This window comes from Physella acuta, unplaced genomic scaffold, assembly GCF_028476545.2.
Source record: "Physella acuta isolate Inbredline_101_S28 unplaced genomic scaffold, ASM2847654v3 ptg000183l, whole genome shotgun sequence".
In the NCBI taxonomy this organism is placed as follows: Eukaryota; Metazoa; Mollusca; class Gastropoda; family Physidae; genus Physella; species Physella acuta.
This window is the reverse complement of record NW_026731702.1, coordinates 118809-140509: the sequence shown is the minus strand read 5'-3', so window position 1 is coordinate 140509 and position 21701 is coordinate 118809. Positions and strand designations below refer to the sequence as shown.

Here is a 21701-nt window from a genome sequence, read left to right as displayed (position 1 = left end):
GCGTTTTAGAAAACGGTTTTAATAAATTGTAACAGGAATTGATTAAAATACTCTATTTTGACAGAGTTCAGACAAGATTTTAGAAAAATATCGATGTTTTAAAAAAAAATTCAACTTCAAATTTGAGGGGGGGGGGGGGTTGTAGGCTGAGGTGTGACGTCATTTTAGGGGGGGGGGGGGTCTTGCTTTTTGTGACGACGTGTGACGGAGTGGAGTGGGGAGGGGGTAGGTAAAAATCGTGAAAAAAAAGCGTGACATCATTTATGGATGACCCCTTACACCCGCCTCGCTCTGTGTCACACGGATTTGCCGAACTAAAGCCAACCTGGATCAATAATAGATCCAACCTAGTTCCAACCTGCTCAAACCTGGATACAACCTCCCATATCAACCACTCAACCACCCAACCACCCAATCCACAAACTGCAACTAAATCTACTCAACCTTGTTGAACTCCCTTTTCTTTATATGAACAATTTCCAAACTTCTTGGGTTTGCTTTAGGCCATTCGATATATATCAGAATTTATCATTCACTTAAGGGTTATAGATAGGTATAGGTAATGTTTTAAGATATACAGTTAGACCAGGGGTCGGCAACCTTTTGAAGCGGAAGAGCCAAAAGTCACAATTTTCAAAATTTCCCTGGTTTTAAAGAGCAACTAACATTTTTGTATTTCAAATATTTTAATTTTTTATTAAGATTATTAGTATTTGTACAAGGAGCTGGAGAGCCGCATCTTGATATCAAAAGAGCCGCATGCGGCTCGCGAGCCGCAGGTTGCCGATCCCTGAGTTAGACTACTCTTACCCTAGAGTTTAAGTTAAATTAAAACCTAACCAAAACATTAAAATACCACTAGATTTTTCCACTAACTATGCATTAAATATGTTACGAACTGAATCAAGAATCTTGAAAAAAAAATAAAAGCTACCATAATGAATGTTAATTAACTCACGTGTCTAAATTAAAACGTATCAATCACAAGCCCAGGTTAATTAACATTTAATTAAATCTACAGATACACGTCTCACGTGATAAGTTTAATTAGTTATCTACAGCGGCAGTGATAACAAATCCAGATAAAAATAACACAGTCGCTGGGCACAGTTAGAGGACTTGAGTGTCAGCGAGTATTTCAACCATCAGCTGCCAGTTAATCGTTGACATTGCCTTCAAACCGACATGAAGTCCGGTCAGGTCTTGTCTTGGGCGGCGGCCATCTTGTTGGTTGCCACGGTAACCTGTCACAAAGCATGCCTGGATCTGGAGCTCGAGAAGCGTCTCAATATAAAAGGCGTTAAGTGAGTGTTTGCGTCATCGCTTGATTTTGTTTTTATCCTAAAAATAGTTAAACCAAAGTATTTAAAAGTGTAAGTTAGGTTTAATATATATATATATATATATATATATATATATATATATATATATATATATATATATATATATATATATATATATATATATATATAATTGTTGAGAGGAATGGTTAAGACGCCGAACTCTTCGAATTTCAAATGTTCTAGCAAAACACTTGTTTTGTCCAAACACAGAACATATTTATGGTCTTCTCACCGTTTTTACTTTCAAATCTCCACGTTTTACAGCTCCCTGATTCGGAAAAACATAATTTTGCAATCTTGTCCATATGTCTGGGAGTGTGTATGTGTGTTTGTGTGTGTGTGTGTGTGAACACGATAACTAGAGTACCGTTAGAGCTAGGTTGATGAAATTTCATATATAAGTATTATATCAAAATCATAGATCCATATCAACTTTCGAGCGATTTCCGATAACCGAAAGTTGAACTTTTTCTACTTTCAATTTTTCAAAAGCCTATAACTTTAGTACTGTTGCAGAAAGATAAATGAAATTTCACATGTAAGTAAAATATCTAATTCTCTGCCTACTGTCAAATTTTGAATAATTACCGAGTTGCCATCCCCAGTTTTTTCATATAAGAATATTCGAGAAAGTTTATGGGAAATCACTCCCGGTTTATTTGTGTATGAAATAATTTTTGTGGTCAAAGTAAAAAGCGACTCTATTGGACTTAACTACTCTGGTTTATCCGATACAGAGTAGGGAGGGACAGAGGCGTAGCGGGGGGGGGGGGGGGGGGGGTACGGACCGCACCGGGTGACACCATTTAAGGGGGTGACACCAAGGCAAAAAATAGTAAAAATATATAGAGAAAAATTTGAGGGGGGGGGGGGGGTGCAAATCGAAAGTTCGAGGGGAGGGGTGCAAATCGAAAGTTTGAAGGGGGAGGGTGCAAATCGAAAATTTAAAGTTTGTCCCCGGGAAGAGTCGCTACGCCTCTGGGGGGGTGACACCATTAAGTGCCGCACCGGGTGACACCCGACCTCGCTGCGCCACGAGAAGGGGGGGGCTACATTGAGCTGACTGAGCTGAAATTAAGTCTTTGAAACTAAGACCAGATTATCTTGCTGACTCAACTAAAACTGACTCGAGTTTGTTGTATTTGAAAACATTTACATACATTTTTATTCTCAACTATGTATTTTCAATATGCATCAAAAGGCGCTTCTTTTTCCAATATGTCTTAAACACAAATGTGCATCTTAACATGTTCGACAATCCAAGTATACTGTCAAGTTCAGGTTTTGAACCTGACGGTCCATAAGGCAATTGAAGTAGAGTTCACCTGTTTCTGTGACCTTGGCATAATAAAGCAGTATTGTGAAATCTATTGCAGGTCTTCTATTAATTCCTTGCTTGTCTGTCTCTTCGTTGTTTGTTAAAAAAAAAATTCTGTTTGTACACTACAGGACCTATCCCCGCCCGTGGGAAGACCCAGAGTTTGTCGCCTCCCTCCCCGAGGGGTGGGACTGGAGGAACATCAGTGGCGTGAGTTATGTGAGCACTACCAGGAACCAGCACATTCCTCAGTGTGAGTACTTGGAGGTCTCGTGTTGATATTTGTGTGTGTGTGTCTTCTCGTTTGTTAGCCACTCGTGTCTAAGGTGTAAGGTTGTTATAATAGTAGTACCCTAACTGTAGGTACAGTAATTGTGGGTACCCTGACTATAAGTACCCTAACTGTAGGTACACTAATTGTGGGTACCCTAACTGTAGGTAGCCTAACTGTAGGTACCATAATTGTGGGTACCCTAGCTTTAGGTACCCTAATTGTGGGTACCTTAACTGTAGGTACCCTAAGTGTATGTACCCTAAGTGTAGGTACCGTAATTGTGGGTACCATAACCGTAGGTACCCTAACTGTAGGTACCCTAACTGTAGGTACCCTAATTGTGGGTACCCTAACTGTAGGTACCCTAAATGTGGGTAACTCTTTTGTTTACCATATGAGTAGATATATAGTCTTATATTTGAGTAACGTGACGAGTAACATCACACACAGACACACACACATACATATATGTTGTTTTTTATTGGTAGTCTCCCCCCCCCACACACATCTGCTAGTATATCTTTTAAATTTGAATATTAAACTCTCATACCCCCCTTGCCCACCCCTACCACCATTTTACCACCCCTCACCAGACTGTGGCTCCTGCTGGTGTATGGCTGCTACCAGCGCCCTAGCAGACAGACTGAACATCAAACGTAAGGCGGCCTGGCCTTCAGCCTATCTCTCTGCCCAGGTAAAGATGCGTGCTACAATCTTCTTCCATCGCTCTTTGCAGATACTCACCAGTGGCGTAGCTACCGTAAAGCTAGCGTAAGCAAGGCATAGGGGCCCAAGGCAAATACGGGCCCTTTTTCGAAAGTTTGAGGGGGGGGGGTGCAAATCGAAAGTTTGTCGCTACGCCTCTGAGGGGCCCACTAACACTTTTTGCATAGGGGCCCCAAAATCCTAGCTACGCCACTGATACTTACTGTATCAATTTTTTTAAAACTTAAGTTTTAGTTTTTTTTTAGCTATTTTATGTGGGATGAGTAGTAGAGCGCTTGAGTCTTAACCCAGAGGTCTCGAGTTCGGATCTTGATCCGGATACAGATTGCAGGGCGCCCGTGAGTCCACCCAGCTTTGATGATTACATGGGAAGAGTAAGGGAAACAAAGACGACTGGGCTTAGTGCTGACCACGCTATCCCTTTTTTTTAATTCTGCGGTCACTGAAACAGATAAACTCTACTGTACTGACATTCATGCCGGGGATTGTAAAAGTAAACAGTTTTTACATCTGTGTTGTGGACACCCCCCCCTGCGTCACACCCTAGTAGCGCCATTGCAATATAACTAGTAAGTCGTGACCTCGACGTGAGCACGTATTCTCATCTCCCACACCAGCACGTGATCGACTGTGCGGACGCTGGCAGCTGTGAGGGCGGGTCGGACGACGGTGTGTGGGCATATGCCCACAAGCACGGCATACCAGACGAGGGCTGTAACAACTACCAGGCTAAGGATCAAGGTAAGACATTTCAACCTGGGATAGATTTTTGTTTGTCTTATAACCAGGTGTTAAGAATTAATTCGAATTTTACACTATACACCTGAAATAGAAGATGATATCAGTTAGTGGCAGTTTCTTCCAGGCATCTCTTTGGGGGAGGGGGGCGAAGAAAGTCTTTCCCCCCCCCCCCCCCCTCCCATCCTCGAACGAAATGGAATTTATATAGAAAATTAATACTTTCAACAGTGCCCCTCCCCGGAAATTTTAGTCCGCCCCCCCCCCCCCAAAAAAAAATATTCAAAAAGGCCTCCCCCTCCCCAGGAGAAAAAGGCTGGAGGAAACACTGTATACTAGTGTATACCATCTTATCACTACCTCCCTACCACATCTCTGTTTCCTTACAGACTGCACAGACTTTAACCAATGTGGAACGTGTACAACATTCGGCGTGTGTAACACGGTTAGTAACTACAGGTACGTAGACTCATTAACAAATTATATATATATTATATATATATATATATATATATATATATATATATATATATATATATATATATATATATATATATATATATATATATTAATAATTTCGACTCTATTCCCACCTTAAGTTAAGGGATGGTTATAACAATGTATACACTTTTGAAATAACAGAACATGAAGTATGAACTTCTTTAAATGTACTTTGTTGATTTATCTGTGATGATTTATCAGTGTTGATTTATCTGTGATGATTGATCTGTGATGATTTATCTGTGATGATTGATCTGTGATGATTTATCTGTGTTGATTTATTTGTGTTGATTTATCTGTGATGATTTATCTGTGTTGATTTATCTGTGATGATTTATCTGTGATGATTTATCTGTGTTGACATATCTGTGATGATTTATCTGTGTTGATTTATCTGTGATGATCTTAGGCTGACGAAAGTGGGAGACTATGGTGACGTCAACGGGAGGGACAAGATCATGGCGGAGGTTTACGCTAACGGCCCGGTCAGGTGATGATTGCTTGTTGCTTCTTCTTCTTCGTCTTTTAAAAAAGCATGTCAACATATGGGTGATCATACAGCTAGTCCGATTCCTCTGACGAAAACAGTCGTCACCAACAGGGTTTCTTCTAGATTTTTTTTCTCCGGTGGTGGTGGTGTGGGAGGGGGGGGGGGTGGGCACTTTAAATTTTCTGAGTGGACTTTAAATTTCCGGGTGGGGGGGGGGGGCACTGGTAAAAGTCGATATTTTCTATATAAAGTCTATTTCGTTGGGGGGGGGGGGGGGGGGGCGGAATGCCTGGAAGAAACTTTGGTCACCAACACAGCGTATAAAACCTGTTGTTTTATGTTGAGAAGGTAATTAATTATCCCCTCATTATCAGCTAAACATGTGTTGGTATTTCTAAAAAAAAATATTAACGCTGTAAGAATAGATTAGCGAATTTTAATACTTAGCAATATTTCAAATCACAGAATAAAAAACTAACTGCAAATAAAGAGACACGAAATGAAAATGCAGACTTCGTTAATTTTGTATAACGTGTTTGGAATTTTTTGAATTATAGATCTCTGGTTATTTAAAAAACAAGTTAATAAAAAGTCTAGTGATAATTTAAGCGCAATTTCCTTAATTAATTTTTTGTGACTGAACGAAAGGATATTTTTGAAAACTTTCTTCGGCAATATTGTTCTAAATTATGGCAGGAATCGATTGGTAAATGTTTCAAGATATGGGCCAAAAACTGCATTTTTTTTCGAGGTTTTTTGGCTTTTCCGGGAAATCCAGGAAGGAATTCCGGGAATTTGTTTGGCCCACAATCATCCTCGGAACTCGCTTAACATATTTGCTTTTGGAACTAGTCCTCGATATTGCTTCGTTGAGGAGGAGATACGACTTAAAGCTGCGGACACACATCCATCCATCCATTCATTCATTCATTCATTCATCCATCCAGAAATGACGAGTTAATAATCGCAATTGTCCAGTATGGAAATTGCGCTAAAAAAACAACAACAACAAAACGTCGTGTAGTTCGGTTAAAATTAAATGTTGAAAATGTTTTTAAAATTATAATTAGAATCACAAATTTTAATCTCGTTCTAGTTGTGGTATTGACGCCACAGAGGGTTTAGAGAAATACAAAGGCGGCATCTACTCGGAGCACAAGCTGATGCCTATGGTAAGTCACGTGCGCGTCTGATGAATTTATATGATAAAAAAAGTAAACTGGAAAAAAAGTAATGAAACAATTGCAACAATTCTTCTACAGGCAAACCACGTGGTCAGTATTGCCGGATGGGGTGTGGAGAATGGTGTGGAATTCTGGGTAGTTCGTAACTCGTGGGGCGAGCCTTGGGTAAGTTCAATCCTAATTTCTAACCATAAAACTATTCGAAAATACAATACTACTAACAACACACCACACCTATTTTTGGAAGAGTCTATTATCGAACATCGGTATCTTCAAACATCCGCTGATGTAGTTTAGTTACAATTCATAACATTCAGGTAATTTAGTAAATTTCATCTAAGCTAATTTTTAAAATCAAAGGTTATCATCAATCTTACAGAGAATATACAGTTTGAATTCCTATTAAGTTAACGTGCTAGAATTTGTTTGGATCATTGATTCAGTTTTCTAGATTTTATAGAACTTTAAAAACATTGTATCCATGCAGAGGCGTAGCGAGGGGGGGGGGGATATGTCCCCGGGCACCGACCTTAGGGGGGGCGCCAAATTGAAAGTTTGGGGGGGGGGGGGTGCAAATCGAAAGTTTGTCCCCGGGCGCCGGGAAGGGTCGCTGTATCCATGAGTTCGAATCCGGGTTCAAGTCACTGACTCCTTCCAGTGGTACTAAGGGCCTATAAAGGCATTATCACATTATCCCTTCATATGCATAGTTAAAAAAACAAGAACTCTAATTTACAAGATTCTGTCTAAGGATCGCTAGGTCTAAAGAAGAATCGTTGATTTACATAATGATACAATATATAAAAACTTAATACATATAAAAACTTTTTCTTTATTATTTGTGTTGTACAAAAGGGTTAACATAAGTGTATTTTTCCGTTTCTGTTTTGTTGTATGAAAATATTGTGATATATGACGATATTGCAGAGGCGTAGCGACCCTTCCCGGCGCCCGGGGACAAACTTTCGATTTGCACCCCCCCCCCTCGACTTTTTCATTTGCACCCCTCCCCTCAAACTTTCGATTTGCACCCCCTCTCGAACTTTTCATTTGCACCCCCCCCCCTCAAACTTTCAATTTGCACCCCCCCTCGACTTTTTCATTTGCACCCCCTCCCTCAAACTTTCGATTCGCACCCCCCCTCGAACTTTTTATTTGCACCCCCCCCTCAAACTTTCAATTTGGCGCCCCCCCCCCCTAAGGTCGGCGCCCGGGGACATATGTCGCCCCCCCCCCCTCGCTACGCCTCTGTGATATTGTACCATAACTGAATTCTTTCCATGAATTCCCCAGGGAGAGAGCGGCTGGTTCCGTATCGTGACAAGCAAATACAAGAACGGACGGGGGAAAGAATACAACCTGGGCATCGAGGATGGCTGCGCCTATGGTGATGTCATTGTGTGATTGTGACAAGACAGGGGCGGAACTACAGTGCCGCCAGACCCCGCAATGCGGGGGGGCCCAGACCAATTGGGGGCCCAAAAATCCTGGCTAAATTATTTAAAAAAAAATAAATATTAAATTAGGTGGAGGTCGAGTTATCTTTCTTCTACAGTTACAAACAAACACGATAGTCGGCAAACGTCTTTGAGAAAAATGCACTGACTATAGCTCGAGAGACCGCCAGACATATAGACAACTTCAAAGACGAAGCATCTGCCGGTACGCTTTGAAATCGGGCTGGGGAAATGTTGCGGCGAGGCGACTATCCTGGTCTTCTAGACGATCGGAAAAAGTCGGCACTATTGATGTAGATGTTTATCGGCGCTTTCTTGTCCCCTTCCCTTCCCAACTCTCTCTCCCCCCCCTCCCCCCTACCCCTCACTTCTACCCCTCACCACACCCTTACTCTTACAATAAGATGTAATGCATAGATTAACGAACCGTCTATGAACTGTAAACTGACCACTTCTGCACATTTTGTTAAAAACACTGGTCAGTAGTTGTTCATTTACCTGATGAACAGGGGCGGAACTACAGTCCCGCCAGACCCCGCAATGCGCGGGGGGGGGGGAGGGGGGAGGCCGTTTAGGGGCCCACGGCTGACCAAATTTTTTTTTTTTTTTAATTTTGAATTTAATTTTTGCCTTAATATTTGGTTTGTAAAAGAAAAACACTGTAGCTGCGGTACGATAATCTTTATTTTACAGTCACTATACCACGCTCTTCCGCAAAAGATAAAATCCATTACACAAACTACAGTGTAAAATTTAATGTGATTTTTGTGCACGATTACAAGACTTTCTCTATACTTCGTATATACGAGAAAGTAAAAACATTGTTATATTGTTTACATTATTAAAACACATATCTATGATTATGTGTTTAAACTACTGGCCTGAATTCTACAAAAAATATAATTATTTATTTCGATCTCATACATTTATAATTGCGTTCATTTTTACTTTAACAACTGTATCAATAAACTTGTAAAAGTATAAGTTATTTCCCTTCAGCGAAGCATTTGAAATTTGACTTTGCCGGCACGCTTTGAATTCGGGCTGGGGAAATGTTGCGGCGACCGGCGAGTCGGCGACTATCCTGGTCTTCTAGACGACCGGATAAAGTCGGCACTATTGATGTAGATGTTTATCGGCACTTTCTTGTCCCCTTCCAATGAACCTTCCCAACTCTCTCCTCTCCCCTACCCCTCACCTCTACCCCTCACCACACCCTTACTCTTACAGTAAGATGTAATGCGTAGATTAACAAACCGTCTATGAACTACTGTACTGTACCACTCTCTTCCGCAAAAGATAAAATCCATTACATTACTCTTCAAATTTTGAATGACTTCTTTGACTCGTTGCCCCCCCCCCCTCCCTTTGATAGCTAAATAGAGGACACGTAACTGTTTGACCGATCCTCCAAAGTATACTGTGGCGGATGGGGCAGGGGATGGGGACCAAAAAGGGGGTTAAAAAATTGTCGACAAATTCTTTACATATTTAAAACAGTTATTTATAGTTGTATTTTTTAACCATCGTCAAGGCCGAGTTCTATTTCCCTACAATCAAACACACGCTGTCGCCGGCAAAATTCTTTAAAAAAAAACAACAAAGTCCATAGCACGAAAAGCCGCTACATATGAAGTGGGCTTTCAATACTATCATGATGCGCGGTGCTTATTCGCGGCATTGGTAGGGGACCCGAAATCCATTGTACATTTTTCAATGTTAATATATGTTTGTGATAGTGGTTGAATTTGTATCCTGTACTATCTTGTATCGTACAAATAATTAAAAAAAAATAATATAATACTAGAAACTTCAGTTTTATATACGTTTACTTGTTTTTGATTTTACAAGAAATATAGTAAACTTTTAAGGCCTATACTTCAAATTATCTCCCCTGAGTAAGTTTTACAATGGGCGATGCTTACGTACATAGATCAAGGCGTTTTGTTGTCCCTTTCAAGTTTTTTTCCCGAGCCGACCCCTATCCCATCCCTCTTTCTCAACCTCACAAGTATCGAGGAGATAAATGTATCGTTTATGAACTACTTCCTAACCGTACGATTCACCACTTCAGCACATTTTGTCAGACACTAGACAGCACTAGATCTAGTCAACACATATTAATTTACTTTCATAGTATTAGGCAAATCTAATTCACAAAACAGGGCAGGTAAGATTATTTTTTATATAATTATTTAGAAATTAATTAGAACGTTTAGAATTAATTGAACATTATTAATAGTCATTGAGGTGGGGGTGTGTGAGGGTCTGGCTTTTTATTAATCCCCCCCCCCTCCCCTAAATCAGAAGGTTATCCAACGCGTGACCTGGCCACATACAGTTGTACATGTGAAAAACATTTTTCTCTCTAATATTATTATGCATTACTGCATCATTCACCCAATCGCCATGAAAACTTGGGAAGCTGTTGAGTACAGCCCCGCAAAGGTTTCTGTCATAGGCCTAACATTTGTACATATTTGAGTGGGGACTCCTAACGGAAATATGTGATTTAGCGCCCCGTGATACTGCATAAGTGGATGAGGTTACTACTTGAATACAACCGGCGTCAGTGTCATCCTGAGCGCATCACATATGAGCAAGTTGGCCCCCACAGACAGTCGTTTAAAAGTTCCCACAACACTAGGAATAAGTCTCGCTACAACACTCGATGACTAAATCTAATTAGGTGTCGCACCAATGTTTCTTCCAGGGTAGACTGTTTTCGGGGGAGGGGAGGGGGGGGGGGGAGCTCTGCCGGAAGAAACAATGTGTCACACCCATCACCCGTGCAGTAATGTAACCGGTAGCTCCAAGAGCCCCGTGACTCCCCTGACACCTGGGCCGTCGCAGAGGGATTTACAGCATGCCTTGGCGTGTCTAGTTGGTAGTGTGGACAAACCCGCGCCCTAAGATCCAAAAAATGAACTGCCGACACTGTTAACATTTAATTCAACTTCTGGAAAACAGGGCACACGGTTAGTAACGTTTTGATGAAAGCCTCAGTTTGGTGTGTTGGACTAGATTTAGAAAGGGGCCAGCTCGTGTGTTGGAAAACCTCTGATTTATTCGTGTACCAGATGTAATTTTTTTTAAATTGAGAGCGAACCTTGTTTTATATATATATATATATATATATATATATATATATATATATATATATATATATATATATATATATATATATATATATATATATAGCCTATATATATATATATATATATATATATATAAAATATATATAAAATATATATATATATATGGGGGGCCCAAAAAATTTTTTTGCGGGGTGGCCCATTTTTTCTAGTTCCGCCACTGTGACAAGATGGTATTTGTCACTGTGTCACTGTGACATACGAATTATATGTAATTGTGGCAAGATGATATATGATAACGCGACACGTGTCTCAGTGACTTTGACATAAGATGACACCTGTTATATGCTTATGTCGCCTCTACGTTTCCATAAATAAATCTTGATACCCAAATACGTTGAGTTCGATGTGATTCTTTAGGTCGAATGAAAAATATTCTTCTGTGCAATAACATTCATCATCTATTCCCATTCGTGCCTAAGACCAGGGGCGGAGTAAGCTTGAGCGGAGCCCCCGGCTGAATTTTTTGGGGGCCCCTATATAAAAATGAATAAAAATAAATAAATATACATATACATATACATATATATATATATATATATATATATATATATATATATATATATATATATATATATATATAGGCCTGTTGTAAAAAATAAATTAAAGCTTGTGATGCTAACATTAAAAGAAGTTTTTGTAGTGAAAACCAATAATTAAGCAGTCCTCTCAGTCCCCACCCGTCCCTTAATCAGCTACTGCTTAAGACCCATAGGGTAGATCTGTTTCAATGACCTCGGCATACAAGTGGATATCGCGGTCAGCACTAGTGTTTTCTTCTATCGCTCTACCTTTAGTCCACGCAGTCTCCGCACTAGCATTCACCAACTCAAACGTTAATCCACCAGCTTTCAATCAAGGATCGGTCCAATGTCCATCTGACGCATTTGGTAAGTGAAAACAGTGGTATGCCATCTGCCAGCTCCATAGTTCCAGCAATACTGAAGTTCTGACAACTACAGTTCTAACTAAGACACATCGCTAAACTAATTGCTAACTCAAAATGAAACTTCTGGCAACTGAACTAAAGAACTCAGAATTTAACCCTGGGTGGGATAAGAATAGAAAAAGAAAATGGAAGGTGTGTGTGTGGAGGGGGTAGGGGGAAGGGGTAATGTTCACTTTAAACTTGAAGTGGACTACTGCGAGACTTAATTTAAAGCTAAGCCCGGGCATGCAAGTTAATAAAAAAAAATTATAAGATTACTACCAAAAGTATTAGAGAGCGGGTCATCTGTAATGTTCTTCAATTCCCATCAACATAGTCTGATAATTTTAGCGTCCACTCTAATAAACTTCAATCTCTACCTCCTCCCCCTACACACAAAAAAGAAAGGATGGGATTGAAAGATTTAAGTTACATTCACATAAAAAATGTAAAATCTTACATGAAAACATTCCACTTTCTTGTAAAAAACAAAACAAACTTAGCTGACGATATCTACAAGCGTAGCTTTAGCAGCATGTATTGTTTCATCATTTTTAAATTTTAAAATTTCAATTAAATTTCATACATAAAAAATTATTGTAACCTATTCAAATAAACCCGATTATAAAATGTGTCTAATGCCCCTCTGTCCCCAATCCCTTACCCCGATACCCTTAGTACATGTTTTATTTTATTTCTTGATATTGATCCCCATAACAGAGTACATGCAACAAAAGCCACAACCATTAAAAGAACGATATTATACTTCTTTGACCTGTATTATTCATCATTCTAAATACCCGAGAGTTTCCATAACTGCGTTTATGCAACAATCACCACAATAATTAAAATATCGATATCGTTAACCACACTTTGACCTGTATTATTCACCAATCTAAATACCTGAGAATTTACATAACTGCGTATTTGCAACAACAGCCAAAACCATTAAATGACCGATATCGTTAACCACACTTCGACCTGTATTATTCACCAATCTAAATACCCGAGTGTTCACCCAGATAGACAATCGTATAATCACATTAAGTGTTATTAAGCTGATTAGATAAGTCCAATGTGTCAGGTGAGTGAATTAAAACAACTAGCACACGTCTCGTGACTTAGCCGTGTGATTACAACTCGTGATAGCCGATCAAATTGCTCCTGTGTTGTGAGTGTGTTCAGAAGTTGGTGATTTTAGTTAGGCTTGTCAAGCAGACATAATAAGTTGAAGAGGGAGAGAAGCCGCATCATGTTTCTGAAAGTGGTTGGCGTTGTTGCCTTGGTTACCGCGGCCATTTTGGTGTACGTTGAAGGAGCAAGGTTTGAGGCGTGCTTGAACACCAAGTTTGAGAGAGGGATAAATATCGGTGTCAAGTAAGTATTTTGTTGCGAATTTTTATTTAGTCGCACTAGTGTCCGACAAATGGACTTTTCAAGAATGTGTTAGGTAGTTAGTAATTTTGTCGTACCAGATTTGTGTTAGGGTGACGCTGTTAGGGTTCCACCTAGGGCTAGTGATAGGATTAGGGATATGGATAGGGTTATGGATAGAGATAGGGATAACATTCAAATTAATAGCTTACATTGAATGACATTAGCTTTTATTTTACTGACAATAACCCAACACCTATAATTAAATGAAGATTCCATTATTGAGACATTATCGGAAACTGGTTAGGATCACAGCACTTTTAATTATTTTTTTTTTTTGCACACCCGATCAGAGTTTCTTCCAGGCATCTCTTCGGGGGGGGGGGGGGGGGGAAACCGAAGAAAGTCTACCGTCCCCCGAACGAGATGGATTTTATATAGTAAACATACACTTTTACTAGTGTCCGCCCCCTCCCCCCCCTGAAAAAAAAGTCTGGAAGAAACACTGCACCCGATTTTGTATGCATACGTGGAAGACCAAGCTTAACCACGTCCTTTTTCTTAACAAGCAACCTGTACAATCTAAGGGTTCTATAATGTCATTCGTTGAAAAGTGATAATAAGAGCGACGTTAGCTCGACACTTACCCGAAGATCTTTTGCTAAATTAACGTTTGCCAAAAAACGACAAATGTCCGAAGAGATTTTTGTCCGAAACGAACAAATGCCGAAGAGACGTTTGCCAAATGAGACTAATGCCATAAAGGAAAAAACAAAGCAACATAGCTTTAGCTTAATTTAATAGTTGACTGCACACAGTGAAATATTTGAGATTTTAAAGCTAGAGTTGTTTCAGAAATTTTGCAAAAGTTTTGATAACATCTAGCACGTGCTTTCCTCAGGAACTACAAGAGGCCATGGGAGTACCCAGAAGTCTTAGCGTCCCTCCCCACCCAGTGGGACTGGCGTAACGTCAACGGCACCAACTACGTCAGCACCACCAGGAACCAGCACATCCCACAATGTAAGCACCGCTACGCCTCTTGCGCGTGCAGACACTGCTCACCCACCCCCACTGGGATAGTTACATTGTCAGCTCACTCGGAACTTGGGCCGTCGACAAGAACGGACTAGACAAGTTTAATCCGGGACTAGTTTCTACAACTAACATCCCCTGAGTCCATCCCCGCCCCCCCCCCCCTCGTTGTACAGGAACTGCCCAGATAATTTAATCCGGGACTAGTTTCTCCAGCTGGCATCCAATACGTCCTCGCCCCCCCCCCCCCCCCCCCCACGCCCTTCAGAGTTCTGCAAGAGCTTCACAGTTAACTTGATTCTGAGCTAGTTTCAATAACATCCTTCCCTCCCCCTAAACCACCTACCTCTATTCTGACATATTTTTTTTTAAATCATAAGAAAATAAATTTTTAAACAATTAGAAAAACGAAAAAAAATATTTCAGTATTTAATTAATCTCAATGTTTTAACCGTCTATTGTACAACTTTCATACCGCGTCACTAAATACCTGATGTAATTATTTCAACCATCTTCCCCCATCTCACCAGACTGTGGCTCCTGCTGGTGTATGGCTGCTACCAGCGCTCTGGCAGACAGACTGAACATCAAACGTAAGGCGGCCTGGCCTTCAGCATATCTCTCTGTACAGGTAGGTCTTTGTGACCTTCAGTGGCACGGTTATACCCATGTTCATGTAGGTCTTTGTGGCCTTTAGTGGCACGGGTAAATCCATGTTCAGCTAGGTCTTTGGGACCTTCAATGTCACGGTTAAATCCATGTTCAGGTAGGTCTTTGTGAGCTTTAAAGCCTATTTTTAGATAAGCGTTTGTGATCTTTGATGTTTGTATGGAGTCTATGTTTAGATAGGTCTTTGTGACCCTTGCGTGTGACAGTTACACAACATTGTCAAATCAATTTTTTTTTCTTTCTTCTTCTTAGTTCGTAATTTTTAATACTGGGATTACATCCAACACTACTAAGTATTACGTGTCAACTGATTATGCTCCATATAGGCTGTTGACTCCGATTTCAGCCTGCTTTTCTTTTTACATTTGCTTCTGTAGCCTTTGCCCAACCAAGAACAAACTACAAGACAGTATTTGTTTGATTTTGGAGTTGTCTCTCCTAGAACGATTGTTGTCCCCAGCTGTCGAGCCTCATCTGCCAGAGGATTCGAACTCAAGACTTTTCTGTTTAGCTTCTCTGAGCTTAACCGACTCGACCACGCCGACCCCCAATTATTTTTTTTTTCAAATCAAGTAATTTCTATTTTTATTTTTCGATAGCACGTGATTGACTGTGGCAAAGCCGGAAGTTGTAACGGCGGGTCTGACGACCTGGTGTGGAAATACGCCCACGACCACGGCATCCCCAGCGAGACGTGCAACAACTACCAAGCCAAGAATCAAGGTAAACGTCCGTCATCCCCCTCCCCTCACCTTACACATCAACAACTACCAAGCCAAGAACCAAGGTAAACACACACTTCCCTGCATAGGTAAAGTCCGTCTACCCCCCCCCCCCTCCCCCTCCCCTTACACATCACAACAACTTCCAAGCAAAGAACCAAGGTACACACACTGCACTCCATAGGTAACGTCCGTCAACCCCCCCCCCCCCACCCCTTTGCACATCACCACCCTCGGGAAGTCTTTCATATATTTTTCTCCTGGTGGGGCTGGTGGGGGGGGGGGGGGGAGAACCAATCATTAAATTATGCATTTTTTATATAAATGATATTGACCCATACATTCCCTTTATCCTATACATCCATAATGATTTGCCAATCTTTGAAAACGCATTCACTCACCTTAATCCTTCCACCAATATTGACCCACCCACCCACGTTGACCTACCTACCCACCCATCTTCACCCTCTCAACCATCGTAACCCTCCCAACTACATTAACCCACCCACCCACACTAACCCACCCACCCATCTTGACCCCCAGACTGTACAGACTTCAACAAATGTGGGACGTGTACAACCTTTGGGGAGTGCGCCAGTCTCCAGCAGTACAGGTTCGTGCATGTGCATTCTAATAAGCTGATCACCCATTAAAACATGCTAATCATCTTATTTATATATGCTAATCACCTCATTCAAATATGCTACGCACCTCAGTCAAATATGCTTACCGTCATTAAAATATGCTAAATATCCTTATTAAAATATGCTAATTACCTCATTCAAATATGCTAATCACCCCATTAAAACATGTTAATCACCTAATTTAAATATGATATTGCTAGCCACCTCATTCATTATGCTAATCACCTCATTCAAATATGCTAATTACCTCATTCGAATATGCTAATCATATCATTCAAATATGCTAATCACCTCATTCAAATATGCTAATCACCTCATTCAAATATTATAATCACCTCATTCAAATACGCCGATCATCGCGTTCAAATATGCTTATCGTCATTTTAAAATGTGCTAACTACTTCACTAAACATATACCGAAACATATTTGTTATTGTTTAAACTTGTTTTCTTTTAAACTTGTATTTACCATGATGTAGTAAAATAAAGAAAAAAAAAACATTCTCTCACTCCAGCTTAACTAAAGTGGGTGACTATGGTAGTCTCCGTGGACGGGACCAGATCATGGCGGAAGTTTACAAGAACGGACCAGTCAGGTTTGTGCTAGCTTACCAATGAAATATTAGGTACCGTCATAAACACAAGGAATACATTAGCTGAGAATTGAAATGATTAAGATTTTGTTCGTCCTTAAAAAGTAGCACGCTCTATTTTTAGTATTTTAGACGAATTTCGCTCCGCAAAATAAATCGACAAAAGACAGCAACCCACCCAACCCCCTAAAATGTTAGTGGGATTTTTTTTCAATTATCTCCCGGGGGGGGGGGGGGAGGGAGAGTACTTGAACCTGCTGCCCCCCCCCCCCCCCCACTATATATTTTTTATATTTATAATTCAAAACTGCAGCTAAAATGAGCTTTTAATTTTGGCGTCCCGAGGGTCGGAGTCCAAGGACATGTACCCACGCCCCCCCCCCCCCCCCTCTGGGGCGGAGTGGAGAGATGCCTTAAAACAATGAAACTTGAGTCACAGAGTCACACCGTAAAATAACCTTAAATTCTTACTCCGCTTGCATTTGATCAATGAATCTCTATCTTATTCAGCTGTGGTATCGACGCCACTGAACTTCTCCACAACTACACGGGAGGAATCTATCAGGAATACAATCCCGCTCCCCTGGTAAAGTATTGCAGCTGCCTACATGGTTTTACAAAAAATAAAATAAAAAAATGACGGAACATAATTACCGTGGTGCGGACGGTGACCGGAGAGATGCCCAACGGAAAACTGCGCACAAAAAAAGTGGGCAGGGCATTTTTTGTTTTCTTAAATAGAACTTTTTTTTAGACATTAACATAGAGTGAGTACTTGTACATTGTTGCGTGATAAAACATATTTCCTCGAAATATGATAAAATTAAAGTGAATTAGTATAATTAGTTTGTATTTGCGCAATTTTCTGTTTGCGCAGTTTTCCGTTGCGCGTTTTTCTAGGAACCAGTATGGACACCGCAATAGCAAAACACACACACACACACACATATATATATATATATATATATATATATATAATGTGGTTATAAAACAGTTTAAATGGTGAAGTATTAACGAACATGGTGGTTGTTTGACTACAGGAGAACCACGTGGTAGCCATCAGCGGATGGGGTGTGAGTGACGGCATTGAATACTGGGTAGTCCGCAACTCCTGGGGGACGCCATGGGTAAGTCGGTCAACGAAGCTGTTGTGATTGCGGGTGGGGTGTGAGTGACGGCATTGAATACTGGGTAGTCCGCAACTCCTGGGGGACGCCATGGGTAAGTCGGTCAACGAAGCTGTTGTGATTGCGGGTGGGGTGTGAGTGACGGCATTGAATACTGGGTAGTCCGCAACTCCTGGGGGACTCCATGGGTAAGTCGGTCAACGAAGCTGTTGTGATTGCGGGTGGGGTGTGAGTGACGGCATTGAATACTGGGTAGTCCGCAACTCCTGGGGGACTCCATGGGTAAGTCGGTCAACGAAGCTGTTGTGATTGCGGGTGGGGTGTGAGTGACGGCATTGAATACTGGGTAGTCCGCAACTCCTGGGGGACTCCATGGGTAAGTCGGTCAACGAAGCTGTTGTGACGTCCACCAGCCCCACTCCTTTGTTGTGACCAGTGGCGTAGCGAGGTCGGGTGTCACCTGGTGCGGCACTTAATGGTATAGCGACCCTTCCCAGGGACAAACTTTCAAAATTACGATTTGCACTCCCCCCCCCTTCAAGTTTTTGCCTTGGTGTCACCCCCTGAATGGTGTCATCCGGTGCGGTCCACACCCCCCGCCCCCACCCCCTCGCTACGCCTTTGGTTGTGACACCTTCGTACCAAATTAGTAAAATCTTTCCCAGCCCGCATCATAATTATTTCCTCTAAGGAACGTCGATCCACCAGAGCTCAGCACTAGCGCCCCTCTCCCAAAATATTTTGTTAAAATTAGACCTGAAAACTTTTTGTTTTTTACCAGGGTGAGAACGGTTGGTTCAGGATCGTCACCAGCACCTACAAGAACGGCCAGGGCAACAACTACAACCTGGCAATAGAGAGCAACTGCGCTTACGGTGACGTCATTGTGTAAACACAAAATACCTGGCAATGTTAAATGTTATCAAAACGAATACATTTTATTAAAATTCGTTTAGGTGTCATTTATGTGTGTTTATTATTTTAAATTTTTTTTTTGCCGTGTTAAAAAAAAAAAAAAATGGTGAAAAAAAAGGTGTTATGCAATGGGGTACTGGCAATCTTTTGCAGTGAGTGTAAAACTGTGCTTATATAACTTGTATGCATGGGTTTACAAAAAATATTGTGTTGTTGTTGTACAATATGTCTTCATGAGGTACTACTAAAAAGTAGAAAATAAATTATTTTCTTTAAATATTTAATAATACACTACCATTAAATAACTATAAAGAAAAGCGTGGGTGGGCCTCTTCCTAAACATTAGTAAAGGTATCCAATAGATACTTAATACTTAAGTGACCCACGCTTTTCTTTATAGTTTTTTGACTGGTAGTGTATTATCAAATATTTAAAGAAAATAATTTATTTTCTACTTTTTAGTGCATAATTACAAAAAAAAAAACAACTTTTAATATAAACGTTTTTTATGAATATTTTTTTTTATATTTAAATTTAAAAATCTCTACCCATGACCAATACTGAAAGTCATATTATCAACCAAAACACTGGCCATTATGATCAAGTTTATTTTGTTGTTAATTAGTAGGCTACACAGAACCAAGAAATTAAACAGCAATGTACAGAGAAAAAAAATAAAACCAAAAGAACCAAAGTACAATGTTAGAGAAAAGCTAATTAAAAGAAAAATTTATCTGGCAAATTATTTATAAACAACTTGCTCTAGAGCTGCACAACAAAGGGCAAAAATAAATTGTTAAAGGGCAATAACAATTTTCAAAGGGCAATAATCAAATGTTCAAATAGTAATAGTTATAGAATACAAAAAAATTATTAATTACATTTTTCTTTACAAATTAGTCATAAATAGTAAATAAAATTAAAGCTAGCAATATTAAAGTTGTAAGGCAAAAACTTTAATCCCATTCTCAGATCAGGAATGGCCCCTACAGTCAAAACAAAAGACTAGCTGAAATTTTTAAAGTAAAACTAGATTAAAAATAATGAAAAAACCATTTTACATTTTCAATAGGTTAAAAGACTATTATCTAAAGATTTCATAAGTGAAACTCAAATTGTATAGTTGCACAGTACGTGTTAGGGTACAGTGTTAGGGTACACCCGCCACAAGGTCAGGTGCCACCGGTGCGGCTTCTCTTTGTGTCATCCCCCCCCTCCCCCCGCCCCATTTGCAATTTTTTAAACTTGGTGTCACCCTCTAAATGGCATCACCCGGTGCAGTCCGCATCCCCCACCTCACGACACATCTGCCCATCACCACAGTTCTTAATCAGTTTCCCTTTCTTAATTAACCAACCTGATCGGTGCTACATTTTAGTGCTTTTATTTTTCTAGACTTGATCTGTTTTTACTCAAACACATAAAAATATCGCTGTATATATCAAGATTAAAATTATGTGTTTAAAAATCCCTATCATGGATCATGACAACGGATCAAATAAATGCAAATTTAATGCTTGGCGTTTTCAAACAACAGAGAGGATAAAGGCAATCTACATGTCAATAGCCTTGCGGGTTTAAACAACTAATTAATGGAAGAAGAAGAAAATTGGTCAACAACACTTTAGGTCACCTGACCTTATCTAGAACTCTCTAGCCAAGGCGACACAAGCTATTTTAACATCACACTTCTCTAAACAACAGGAACTTCAAAATCTCAACAACACTGAGAAATATCTAAATGGCGTAACTAGGGGAGGAGGTCAATTAAGGGGGGCATTTAGCCCCAGGTGAAACAATATTTTCATAAATATGCATGTAAATAGTGAGTGCTGTCCCTTGTATAAAGGCAAACAGAGTAAACCTGATTGTACCCTAAGGGAGATAAGATGCATAGTTATGTCAATGAAACACATGGAAGATGGAACAAACACATTGAGCCATGATTGAGTCATCCCACATATATGTTGAGCTTTATCCTCAAACAAGAACAACAGTCTTTGGTGTTTACTGCTTCAAAGAATATTATATTGGACCAAAGTAATTTTATTTAAGGTACTGTTAATGAAGAACATTCTTCATGTGTGTAGTGATTGAAGTTTATCTTTGAAAAAAACATCTACCTCAATATACTGAGCAAGTGTGTATACTGGAAATATGGGTGGGAATGCTGGGGAGGGGGGGTGTATTGAATATAAGGGCTGGATTAGGAATAGGAGGGGTAATGTGCATGTAGAGGCAGAAAGGAATGTGTGGGGGGAGGGGGGTGGTGTATTGAATATAAGGGCTGGATAAGGAATAGGCGGAGGGGAATGTGTGTGGAGGGGGAAGGGTGCAGTGTTTCTTTCAGGCATGTCCCAACCCCTGGATAAAAATAGAAACACTCTTATTCTTGCCATCCACCCTCACCCTCCCCAAGCAAAATATTCTGAAAATACAATGAAAACAAAAAGGGAGGTGGGTGTTATAGATATAAGGGATAGGGTTGGAATGGAAGATGTGTGTGTG

General features: G+C 40.3%; 2 protein-coding genes across 2 annotated transcripts; both read left to right on the top strand.

Moving 5' to 3' along the window:
• The first annotated feature begins 1080 nt into the window (after positions 1-1080).
• LOC131936666 (cathepsin Z) lies at positions 1081-11519 on the top strand. The gene is made up of 10 exons (XM_059293702.1): positions 1081-1304; positions 2793-2914; positions 3529-3629; positions 4279-4402; positions 4789-4858; positions 5310-5390; positions 6487-6562; positions 6653-6739; positions 7868-7989; positions 11358-11519. The coding sequence occupies exons 1-9, from the start codon at positions 1186-1188 to the stop codon at positions 7976-7978; spliced, it is 891 nt and encodes a 296-aa protein (XP_059149685.1). The 5' UTR covers positions 1081-1185; the 3' UTR covers positions 7979-7989; positions 11358-11519.
• Positions 11520-13243: 1724 nt separating this feature from the next.
• Positions 13244-19178, top strand: LOC131936664 (cathepsin Z-like). Its single transcript, XM_059293701.1, has 9 exons — positions 13244-13491; positions 14390-14511; positions 15054-15154; positions 15792-15915; positions 16458-16527; positions 17074-17154; positions 17662-17737; positions 18192-18278; positions 19060-19178. Exons 1-9 carry the CDS (start codon positions 13367-13369, stop codon positions 19168-19170), a joined length of 897 nt encoding a protein of 298 aa, XP_059149684.1. The 5' UTR covers positions 13244-13366; the 3' UTR covers positions 19171-19178.
• Positions 19179-21701: the final 2523 nt, after the last annotated feature.